We start from the raw sequence: 12,500 nt of genomic DNA on the forward strand, positions 1-12,500 counted from the left end.
GAGGTTCCCCCTCCTCTTCTTCTTGCCCTTCGTACGCTGACACCGTGGCTTCCTCCCTAACCCAGATGGCGTTCGCTTCCATGGTTGTAACGGTCTTCAACGCCGTGGCAAACATCGCCAATAACATCAACAACAACAACCGCAATGACAACATCAATAGCAACAGTAACATCGACAGTAATAACGCTAATATAGCCAGTAACAATAATAACGCCAACCAGGTGGATATCATTATTCCCCCGCCAATTCCACCGGGCAGGAGTCTAGAATTCAAGAGGAAGAGAGAACAGATCCTCAGGCTGAAGAAGATCAGCAAGAAGCTCTTGGAGCTGCAGAAGGCCAGAGGTCAGACCGCAAGCACGTCAAGTTCTGCTGGAGACCAGGCCAGAAACAGAACTTTAAGGTCTGCCACAGACCAGACCAGAAGCAGGACTTTGTCCGCCAAAGATCAGATTGGAAGCAGAACTGCATGGTCTGCCAAAGACCAGACCAGAAGCAGGACTTTGCCTGCCAGAGACCAGCCTAAAAGCAGAGCTTCAAGGTCTGCCAAAAACCAGACCGTAAGCAGAACTTCGAGTTCTATCAGAGACCAGACTAGAGGCAGTACTTTGAGGTCTTCCAGAGACCAGGCTAGAAGCAATAGAACTTCAAGATCTGCCAAACATAAGCATATCTTTAAAGGCAATCCCAAAGCTAGGCCTATGCTAGAAAACAATAGAAAAGTTGAACCTGTAGCTAGACTTGTGGGAGAAGTATCCATAAAAGACGCTGGTTTAAGTGGACTTAGAACCAAGTCTACAGCAAAGAGATCAAAATTAGTACAGAAGAAATATGATTCTTCAAGGAATATTGGGGTCAGGCCTATACCGAGCGACTGCAAATCTCGCAAAGCCTATGCCAGGGCAGCTCTCAATACGCTGAGGATGGTACAGGATATGTTATCCGATGATATCGAATCCTTCAACCATACAGGTGACGCAAACAATAACAAAATGAGAGACATGGAAAAAGCAAGAAAAGACGGTGGAATCTTCAAAGCAGTCGACTATATAAAAAACAATCCTTTTTATAAACCCGATAATACTAAATCAGAGATGTTTAATGATCAAATAAAACTATTTCAGAGTGATTCAATCCAAGGAAAAACGCTAGAGGATACCTCTGTTGTGTGCACTCCAGTCCGCCATTTATGTGATTCATTAGACCCAGTGACCAAAATAGACTCGAAAATCTTAGAAAGTTTAGTTCAAATGATAAGGTACCGTAATACAATGATGGCTTCTATGGCCCCCCCCCCCAAACTAGCCACCCCCCCCCTCTTCTTTTTTTGAAGGGGTAGGGGAAGCAATTTTCTTTATGTAGTTAACAGCCCCATGGCCACCTATTAGACTAAATATATTTACATATTTCTTACAGTAATTAATTTGAATGTATATATAGCCTATATATATATATATATATATATATATATATATATATATATATATATATATATATATATATATATACAGGTCTATAGATAAGTGTGTATAAATATATATCAGTTATTACACATCTCTTGCAGTGAATGATTTAGATACACACACATACATATATATACACACATACATATATATATATATATATATATATATATATATATACATACATATATATATACATACATACATATATATATACATATATTTTGTATATATATGTTCACACACAGATATATATATATATATATATATATATATATATATATATATATATATGTGTGTGTGTGTGTATATGTATATATAAAAACATATAATATGCAATATACATACATACATACATACATACAAACTGTCTGCCCACCTCCTACATACAAAAGCACACAGTTACACCCATCACTATAAGTTAAACATCACCATTACGCATCTAAAATATACTTTGCTCCTTCAATATCCTAAAAAAAATAAACGCAATAAACATGCTTAAATAAATCCCCTTGCAATTGCATCAAATAAACAAAATCAATAAATAACCCTCATCATTTATTCTCCATCTGCAGATGGCGTGACATCGCCTTGGGTCAAGGATCCCTTTACAGCCCATGGAAAGGCGTGACCCCAGGATTGACCTGTCTGCAGTTGACCTCCGTCTGTCAGTCATAAAGAATCAGGGGTCAGTTCGACGGATGTTTATGAGGAGGTGAGAGGGGTTAGGTGAGAGGGGTTGGGTGAGAGGGGGTTAGATGAGAGGGGTTGAGTGAGGGGGGTTAGGTGAGGTGGGTTGAGTGAAGGGGGGGGGGGTTAGGTGAGAGTAGGTGAGAGGGGTTGAGTGAGGGGGGGTTAGGTGAGAGGGGTTGAGTGAGAGGGGTTAGGCGAGAGCGGTTGAGTGAGGGGTGGGGTTAAGTGAGAGGGGTTGAGTGAAAGGGGTTAGGTGAGAGGGGTTGAGTGAAAGGGGTTAGGTGAGAGGGATAGTGATCTTAACTTATTGTTTACTTTTGATTAGTTGTTTTCATTGAAATTATTATGACCAATATTATTATTAAAAGTATTATTATTAATGAAATTATTAAATTTCTTATCGTTATTAAAATTATTTCAATAATTATTATCAATAATATAAGTATCATTATCAATAAAATTATTGGAATTATTTTCATCAAAATTATTAAAAATTACTATTATCTACATTATTAATAATGAAATTATTGATTTTTTTCATTTTTATTGAAATTATGAAAATTGTACATAATAGAATAACCTAAAGTATTCGCTGTCTCTATGTATGAAATTTGTAGCCTTTATTTATTACTTCTTCGTTCTATAATCATTGACAAATTTCAAAGTTATTCTATTCATTTGTTTGCCCATTTACTTCCGTTTTAAGCCATTTCAATCACCTTCATGTTTACAGGTACAACAAAAGAGTGAAAAATGAAGACGGGATTCTGTTTGTTTGTGTACGTCCTCTTCTCGCTGTTGAGAGTGGGAAATTTGACCAGATATCGACACGAGAACCCAGCTGGAAATCATAACAGCGAGTTGAGAGATTCAACGTCGACTTTGTTAAACAGTGCTTTTTCTTTTAGAGATAATACTCGCAGTGAATCTGCTTCTGTAAGAAAAAAGATATATAACACAAAGCAGAATAATTTTAGATCTCCCCGACTTGAAAACAAAAAGATATCTTATGGAAAAGATACAGTTGTAAACTTGAAAAATGTTGTTAATGAAATACCTGGGGTTGACTCTAGAAAACTGAAAGAGAAAATGTACAACCTTCTTGGTAAGATCAAGACACACCCAGAAGCTGCCATTTATACGTTAATAACTGGAGTAATACCGAAGGAACATACCGTCAACTACAGCAAAGGTACCAAAACAGGGAGTATATCTGATAAGGCTCATGAGAATAATGATAAGAATCTCTTTTCAGGGACATTAAAGCAACTTCTCAGGAGATTTTACAAGTCTTCGTCAATGAGTAAGGCAAGAAGAAAGTCTTCCAGATACAGAGATATTTCACCATCTTCTATAGAGTCTCTTCAACCTGTGAAAACTCCCGAAAAAGAAGAAGAAACTGCTGACGGCCCCGCGGCCCACTCAAGGGTTAAACGGAAGAGCAAAGGCGTAATGTACCTACCAATCAACCACCCGCAGGCCGATCCCTGCGCGCCTCCGAAGGGCTCGAAACTTATGGAGGCCCTTCCGCTGGTTTTCCTCAGCACGATCCTATCCGTCGCGGATGCCGTGGGCAATGTCATCAATAACATCAACAGTAACAACAACAACAACAATAACAACAATGACAACAACATCAATAACGACAACACGAACCTGGGCGCGAACATCAACAACGCCAATCAGATCAACGTCGTGCCCTTCGGTGGAAGAGCCCTTCGGATAGCCAGGGCAATCATGAATTCCATTGGGCGAATGGCCATGGGTGTCTATGAGGCTGTAGTCCCATGGGATACTAAGAAAGAGACAGCGGATACTGGGGAGGTTATTGCGGATACTGAGAAGGTAAGTGCGGATAGTGAGAAAAACAATGCGGATACAGGGAGGGTAAGCGCGGATACTGGGAAGGCAATTGTGGAGAAGGTGTTGAGTGATACAAATGGCCATTATGACAAAATTGCCAGAAAAAAATTTGATTTCTCACTAGCCAATACAGAAGCTGCTTTAGCAAAAAGGCATACTATAGTCAAACGGCAGGACGAAGATGTATTTGAACACCAAAGATTATATAGTACACCTGAATTAACAGAAGCTGTTGAGAGATTCATTCCTGTTGTGAACATGTCTAGATCTAAAAGTGCTAGCCAAGTGGATTTAACGAAGTCCAGGCCATGTCTAAATGAGAAGAAGGTTTCTTTGCTGTTCGATGATCATGAAATTAAACAAATGAGTCAGTTGTATTCCGGGGAAGATCAGAAACCACTTGATGTTCATTTGTTTCATTGTGAATTGACTAAAGCTGAACGGGTATTTCGATTTTATCTTGAGAGATTAAAGGAGAATTTTCCTTCAATTAATAACTGAAATAATAAATCTAAATGCATATGATCTCCAGTGGTTAGAAAGTGATCAACTGGTAATATTGGAAACAGAAAATTGTTTCCTTGTTTCCTTTCCTCACTGAACAATTTTTCCCTGTTGGAGCCTTGGGCTTATAGCATGCTGCTTTTCCAACTAGGGTTGTTGCTTAGCATGTAATGATAATAATAATAATGATACATACACACATACATGCAAACAGAAATTTCTAAATATGTAGAACGACTCCAAAATGTTACTACTGTATAATGTGTATAAAATAAATATATGTATTTTTTTCTTGTTTTCAGTACCCCAATTTGCTTATTTCCTATCATTTCTAGATCTGTAAATCAGACAATCAATATTGAATCAAGGTCAGAGCCCATAACACCAAAATGACTTAATGCATACTGAACTAGACCATATTTTAGGCCGGTTAAAGTTAAGGCAAGACCATCTCGTATGTTTTGACGAGTAAGCTCATATACATCGGAAACAGGTGATTGGTGGAAAGCAGGAATGAAAAACTGTTTTTTCCTTTTTTTTTATATTTAGGTTCAAAATACTTTTCATTAAGTATACAGTATGAATAACACTACAATAGCAAAAACAAGCAAATAGTAAATAAGACATCAAGAAGCTCTGTTTTTTTTTATGCCTTGTTAACACGCACACGTCAGCTAGAAGCTTCAATTAAACAACTCTGGAATTATATGCAATAATATTTCCAAGGGTAAAATAATCACCTTGAAACATAAGGAGGAACCCTCTCCTCTGTCGAGGATAATAGCATCCGGCCCCCAAAGGACTGTTTATGTTTTAGTGTTTGTTCAACAAAAAAAAAAAAAAAAAAAAAAAAAAAAAAAAGGGTCTTTCAAGAAGAGTCAGATAGCGTGTCTCTGGTACATCTAGAGATTTTAGGACCGGGGGGCGGGGCGGGGGGGGGGGGGGCGTTATCCCCAAAAGACTATTTCATGTCTTGACCTTTGGAATAAGTGTATTAAAAGACCAAGGGGAAGGATGTAAAGAAGTGGGTCTTTAGACAAAGGATTAACGCCTTGGCCTCTTGGATGAAACAAGCAAGAGTCTTATTTTTTTATTTATTTTTTTTTTTTTTGTCAATCTGGTCCAAGTGGTAAAGAGCAACAATAAGACCTGTGCTTTAACGTCATGGAACACTCTCCCTTACTGTATATGATAAAGATATATATATATATATATATATATATATATATATATATATATATATATATATATATATATATACTGTATATATATATATATATATATATATATATATATATATATATATATATATATATATATATATATATATATTTATATATATATATATATATTTATACATATATATATACACACACACACACACACACACACACACACACATATATATATATATATATATATATATATATATATATATATATATATATATATATATGTATATATTTCCTGTCACTCTCAGCGGTATTGCCAGACGTATGACAACTTAGTCTCTCACCATCCCTAGGGTAGGGGGAGCTGGAGTAGTCATACCATGGTGAGAGGGGGGTGGTACCCCGAGAGGTACACAACTGCCGTGTTGTAGTTAAAAATGTGTGAAAGGGGGTCGGGAAGGATCAAATCTGTGTCCTTGCATGTGTGTGTGTGCATATCTCTAAACATCTAGCTGTCATTTTCGACGGGTCGCATACACTATAGTCAATTTCTTTTAGTGATGCATTTTTGCACCGACTCGCAGCGGTGCCCTTTTAGCTCGGAAAAGTTCCCTGATCGCTGATTGGTTGGACAAGATAATTCTAACCAATCAGCGATCAAGAAACCTTTCCGAGCTAAAAGGGCACCGCTGCGAGTCGGTGCAAATCTGCCTCGATAAAAGAAATGGACTATAGTAATTAGGTAGCGTTTAACTCCCCACTAATTAGTTCAGAGCTAACATCAAGTTAATCATGTAAATTAGAGAGTTTAACAGTTAATAATTAAAGTAGGCTGTCATCGGGTCTCAAAGTATCCTATGAGAGGGGTAATTAACATTATTTGAATAATTAAGGATGTATGTATAGTCAATTTTTTTTAGTGAGGCAGATTTCCACCGACTCGCAGGGGTGCCCTTTTAGCTCGGAAAAGTTTCCTAATAGCTGATTGGTTAGAATTATCTTGTCCAAGCAATCAAATAGCAGGAAACTTTTCCGAGCTAAAAGGGCACTACTGCGAGTGGGTGCAAATCTGCCTCACTAAAAAAAATTGAATATAGTTGGTTGGAACAAGCGTGAACTTTCTTATTAGTTATCAAATATTTTTTTTTTTTATGGCAAAAATGTTGTTTATCTTGGTCTGAAAAAATATGATATTATGAAGCTAGTTTTAAGAAAGATTATTTAGCATTACCTTTCCAGGGGTGAAGTCAGTTTAAAGGCTTAAAGGCCACTCATGAATGGCAGAGGTAATGGACAGTGACATTGCCCTATCGAGTAGGACAATTCCCTAGAGACTGAGCATACATACATATGATCATCACCCAAGCCCCTTCTCCCCCCGAGCTAGGACCAAGGAGGACAAGGCAAACACGCCATCCTTAGCTTACAAGAATGGTGAGGTTGCAGCGACCAAAGAAACTAACGAGTTTTAGCGGTGATTGAAACCCCAGTCTGACACTCACCGGTCAGGGATATTACCACATCGGCCACAACAGCCCTGAAGGAAATACATGGTAGAGAATTAGTCTTAGAGTATGTCAAGGATACAGCGGTCTAATGTTGTAGCCCCGGAAGTAGGTATGTAGGGTGTTAGTGGCCTATTGGAAAAGTCCCTGCCTGGTGATTGCCGGACTGGGGTTCGAGTCCTGCTAAAGCTGGATAGTTTCCTGTAATGTCTGCAACCTCACCATTTGTGTGAGCTAGGGATGGGGTGTTTGGGGGAGCCTGTATGTCTACCTGCTGAGTCATCAGCAGCCATTACCTGCCACTCCCAGCTCCTAGGTGGAGAGTGGTCTGGGGCGCTGAACATATGCATATATGTCAATCTCCAGGGCATTATCCTGCTAGCTAAGGCAATGTCACTGTGTGCCTCTGCCATTCATGAGAGACCTTTAAACCTTTAGGGATAAGGCTCCTAGGTTAAGGTTAAGTAGGGAACCTTAGGTAAAATTGTGTTCTCTTGTTTGTTTCATTTTTGAAACATAGTTTTTCAGTCATAACTTTTGGGATTTTCAAAACGTCTAAAATTTGATAAATATTGGTTTCCCACAACCATTTGCATCAGAACTATTCAAAGTACCAATCAATACACCATGAACGCTTCTCATATTCTTCATTAGGAATATTGTTCTATAATACTCTATGGACATGAGTCATGGTATGACAATGAAACAATATCCAATAGATTTAGTAGATTTGAGGACAAAGCCCTCAGAAGAATATTGGGAATTAAATAGCAGGACAGGATTAGGAATGAACCTATAAGAGAGATTACTCGAGTACCATATGTGGATGAGATCATGATGAGGGGTAGATGGAGATGGTTAGAGCATGCTCTTCGCGCTCCCCAAGAGAGATTAATTCACTAAACTTTCAGCTGAGCTTCACAAGGCACTAGAAGAGTTAGCTCAGGACTACGAAGCGCGATGTAGGATATGATGAATGGAGAAGTATTGAATTAAAAGCTCAAGATAGAGATGACTGGCGAAATCTAACCGAGGACCTTTGCGTCAATAAGCGTAGGAGGAGATGATGATGATGAGTAAATATTCAACCACATTTTAATTACTCACCCCGTCAGTCCCTACCAACCACACAGGCAACAACAATTATGTAAAGAGAGAGGGTTATTTTGTGTGACAATTTCACGCAACTTCTGAACACTTGACATGTAAACCTTCTCCTGAATGTTTGAAGTCCTTCTCAAGTATATTAAGCCAACTTATTTGATAAATTTATAACTCAATCATTTAGAATCTATAAAAAGAGAATACATAGATTACTATTCTGCATAATATAATTAAACCTAACTAAGATAATGAAGTAATTATTTATCAAATGGCTTAGATAATTTCACTATAAAGAACTGTCATTTCTATGATATTAGACTGAATGATTTAGATACAAGGACCGTGATTATCTTTTTTTTTTCTTTCTTTTTGTAATTCACAGTCTGCCTTCGAAATAATTTTAAGAATGACGGCTATCGTTAACTTGCTGTATATCATTGTTTAATGCTTAGAATTAATCATAGATAAGCCATGTTTAATTTGCTATATAAAGTTTGCAATGAGCTCGCTAATTTTCATTATTACTAGCTAAGCCATAACATTAGTTGGAAAAGCATGATGCTCTAAGTCCTTTGAGGGCTTCATCAGGGAAAATAGCTCAGTGAGGAAAGGAAATAAGGAATCATAGAATAATGTGCTCTTATTTTATGTAATAAATCTTGGTTCTGCGATTTACCTTTCATGGTCTGAAGTTTTATTCCAGCTGTTACCAAGTTGTGGAATGATCTTCCTAATCAGGTAGTTGAATAAGTCGAACTTCAAAAGTTCAAAGTTGGAGCAAATGTTTTTATGATGACCAGGCGGACATGAGTCTTTTTATAGCTTAGATATGACATATCTGTTTTGACAATAGTTTATATATGGCATATCTGTTTTGGAGTTGTTACGATTTTTAGAATGATATATTGTTATTTTATTCTCATCATTTATTTATTTCCTTATTTCCTTTCCTCACTGGGCTATTTTTCCCTATTGGAGCCCTTGGTCTTATAGCATCTTGCTTTTCCAACTAGGGTTGTAGTTTGGCTAATAATAATAATAATAATAATAATAATAATAATAATAATAAATAAAGACATTTCTCTTTATGGTAGAATTAAAAATCAAGTCATTTATCTTTTTTATTACCAATCACGGGAAATTTTCAGGTAGGTGCTTCAGTGATAAGCAAATAACTCAAAGATTAATTCTGTTTCTGAAAGAGAAATTAGAAGACATCTTACCGAGGATGTTCCCTAAATATTGATCACCACTTGGCAACATGGAAATATCCCATCTCAGTTGCCATTAGACACCAATATTATGATTTATTTAAGATGATTCAGTTTAATGATAAAAAAAATCAGTTACATTTTAAGCTTTGGTATTCCAAACTTTTCAGACTTGATCTGGCTGAAAGTTTTAGAATCATAAACATTAAACCTTTTAGAATACAAAATCTAGTTTGGTGAAATAGAAAAAAAAAAAATCTCTATTGATATTAGACCTACCCTTTAAATAATTGCAATAAAAGATGAATTATACATGAAAATCTGTTCCTGAGAATGTAATAAACCTTAAAACTAACTAATTTCACATCTAAAAACCCACTTTTGATCTTCTTATCTATCTAAATAATGCCCACATCGTCATTGGTAAGATTATAGCTTGCTGAACATGTGTAATGTAAAGAAAAATTACAATAGCTGGTGAGAGAAATAATCTCATCGCCTTCCATCTTGGTGAGCAACGCTGATCCAAGAGGAATTAGATTTCCGAAGATGGAGAGCACAGGGGAAAGAGCAGACCACACTGCTGCTTGGTAAATGCCATTCGTATAAAGTCCTCAATGGTGACAGCTTCCCTTCCTAGTCGCTTTGACTCCCTGTGATGGGCGACGAAGCTGTGGGGGGGGGGGGGGGTAGAGAAATTATATTATTATTATTATTATTATTATTATTATTATTATCATTATTACTATCCAAGCTACAACCCTAGTTGGAAAAGCAAGATGCTATAAGCCCAAGGGCTCCAACAGGGAAAATAGCCCAGTGAGGAAAGGAAATAAGGAAATAAATGAATGATGAGAATAAATAAAGACAATAAGATTATAAACAACTGAAAATACAGGTTTATAGAACAATCTAAATTATATCAAGTCCCAAATGAAGCTATTTTATTCGCCACTAATATTTAAGAATTTTTTTTTTATTACATCAAATAAATGCTAACTCTAAAAGAAGATAACTAAAATTTTAATGCTGTAAGAAAATGTATTGGTAACCTTGAAAAAATATAGATATTTCACCATAATAGAATAACAAATATCTATAAGTATTTTCCCAGCACCTCTACTTAGGCAAAGCTGATTTTCTTCCAATAAATATTATTATTATTATTATTATTATTATTATTATTATCATCTAAGCTACAACCCTAGTTGGAAAAGCAGAATGCAATAAGCCCAAGGGCTCCAACAGGAAAAAATAGCCCTGTGAGGAAAGGAAATAAGGAAATATTTATTTCCTATGACATTTCTCGTGTTTCTATCTTCAATTTAAAAAAAAAATAACTTTATCTAAGCCTATATCTATGCCTAAATAGGCTATATTTCTCTTTATACCAATTTATTTTTATTCAGGTTAGTATGATAAAAATAAAAATAAATAATATGAATTAACTTTGGTTATTTGGTATTTTAAATCAATTATTCATCACTTCTAATGTGGCTTATTCATTTTCTCCTTTCCTCACTGGGCTATTTTTCCTGTTGGAGCCATTGGACTTTTTGTATCTTGCTAATCCAGCTAGGGTTGTAGATAAGCTAATAATAATAATAATAATAATAATAATAATAATAATAATAAAAAAAGATAATGATAATAATAATAATAAAAATAATAATAATAATATTAATAATAATAACAATAACAACAATAATAATAATAATAATAATAATAATAATAATAATAATAATAAGAAATCTTTAGGAATAAATATACATCTCTCATTTAAATTATGCCATATTATTTAACACAAATCACTTCGCCCCCAGATAAAAAATAAACTCAAAGTGCCTTAGCTACACTCACATACCTGGCCAGCAATGTAACCCATGACCAGGTTGCTCTTTCCTGCAATGCCTGACATAAATTGAACCACAGACAAGAAGGTCTCGATGAATTTAAGCCGCGTAGCCATAATTTCATCTCCTTCACCACTCTCTCTGCAATTTCTGGAGTCGTTACAGATTTCAAAAGCTTCATGTCGTCTTCAGCATCACTTTCTCTTTGACCAATTGTTTTGTTGTGAACGTTTTTAGCTACTCTATCAAGAGCGATCTTCTTCTTTACTTTTTCTTGATAGATTCTGTCTCCTGGGAAATTGGAAAGAGTTCTTGGGAGAGATTCGATGTTTTTCTTAGGGGTAATAGCTTTGGTATTATTCGTTTTTTCAGATATATTATTTTCAAGAGATGAGTTCTTTTTTATTAATGTCTTATTACCAATCACAACTGTGCTTTGAAAATCTTCTCTTCTGAATAGGTGTTCTGAATTATTCTCTGTAGGCCTAGATATACTCACTGTATAATTCTTGTTAGAGCCTCCCATAGCGTAACTCCAAATAGGCCTAGAAGGGTTTCCTGTATCAGTTCTAATAGGACTAAGTGGTGTTTCTGTAAAATCCTTCATGAGACTTATTGTCTTTTCTGAAGTTTTCCCAGTAGGCCTAGATCCCCTCTGCGTCGAATTAATTGTACCAAATCCATGATTATAAAGATTCACATTAGGCTTAGTTATATGCATAGCACCAGATCTATGATTGCCAGAAGGATTCATGGTAGGCCTAGATGCCCTATGGGTAAAATTCATTGTATCAGATCCCTGATCCTTGGACCTATCAAGAAAAGGACTATTTTCTTGTTCTTTAGTAAAAGTCTTCTCCTCTCTTTCCTTAGCAAGTTTCTCAAGAATCTCCTCTAGACTCTCCACAGCCTCTTCCAGTTCCAGCCGCTTCCAGACATCTCTGAATGAGGGACTCTCTCTCTTCTTCCTTCCAGGCGGAGGCAACATGACGTTGATCTGAGCAGCATTGTTGACGTTAAGAGAAAGCTGGGCGTTGTTATTAGCCAGGTTATTATCCGTGTTGATGTTGTTGTTATTGTTGTTGTTATTGATGTTGTTGTTGACGTTGACCACGATGCTGAAGACCGTCAG

At 36.2% G+C, this 12,500-nt stretch overlaps 3 protein-coding genes across 4 annotated transcripts in view; 2 read left to right on the top strand and 1 right to left on the bottom strand.

The window, feature by feature from the left end:
- LOC137628684 (uncharacterized protein DDB_G0287625-like) overlaps positions 1 to 2,141 on the top strand; it is a 2,498-nt gene extending 357 nt beyond the window's left edge. The window contains exons 1-2 of the mRNA XM_068359836.1: positions 1 to 1,258; positions 2,039 to 2,141. The exon at positions 1 to 1,258 is cut by the window's left edge and continues 357 nt beyond it. Coding sequence (XP_068215937.1) covers positions 1 to 1,258; positions 2,039 to 2,141 — 1,361 coding nt within the window. The remainder of the gene's footprint in view (positions 1,259 to 2,038) is intronic.
- Positions 1 to 4,553, top strand: part of LOC137628459 (myb-like protein W) — a 5,086-nt gene extending 533 nt beyond the window's left edge. Inside the window, exons 1-3 of one of the 2 annotated variants that reach the window (XM_068359617.1) lie at positions 1,110 to 1,258; positions 2,039 to 2,178; positions 2,890 to 4,553. In XM_068359617.1, coding sequence (XP_068215718.1) covers positions 2,910 to 4,520 — 1,611 coding nt within the window. In that variant the 5' untranslated portion in view covers positions 1,110 to 1,258; positions 2,039 to 2,178; positions 2,890 to 2,909 and the 3' untranslated portion in view covers positions 4,521 to 4,553. Of the gene's footprint in view, positions 1 to 1,109; positions 1,259 to 2,038; positions 2,179 to 2,889 lie in introns of those variants that run through there. The other variant, XM_068359616.1, reaches the window with a different exon arrangement.
- A 4,987-nt stretch (positions 4,554 to 9,540) lies between these two features.
- Positions 9,541 to 12,500, bottom strand: part of LOC137628460 (uncharacterized) — a 5,011-nt gene continuing 2,051 nt past the window's right edge. Inside the window, exons 2-3 of the mRNA XM_068359618.1 lie at positions 11,380 to 12,500; positions 9,541 to 10,186 (exon numbers count right to left, since the gene is read on the bottom strand). The exon at positions 11,380 to 12,500 is cut by the window's right edge and continues 124 nt beyond it. Coding sequence (XP_068215719.1) covers positions 10,051 to 10,186; positions 11,380 to 12,500 — 1,257 coding nt within the window. The 3' untranslated portion in view covers positions 9,541 to 10,050. The remainder of the gene's footprint in view (positions 10,187 to 11,379) is intronic.

The sequence above is a fragment of the Palaemon carinicauda genome, chromosome 36, assembly GCF_036898095.1.
Source record: "Palaemon carinicauda isolate YSFRI2023 chromosome 36, ASM3689809v2, whole genome shotgun sequence".
NCBI lineage: Eukaryota > Metazoa > Arthropoda > Malacostraca > Decapoda > Palaemonidae > Palaemon > Palaemon carinicauda.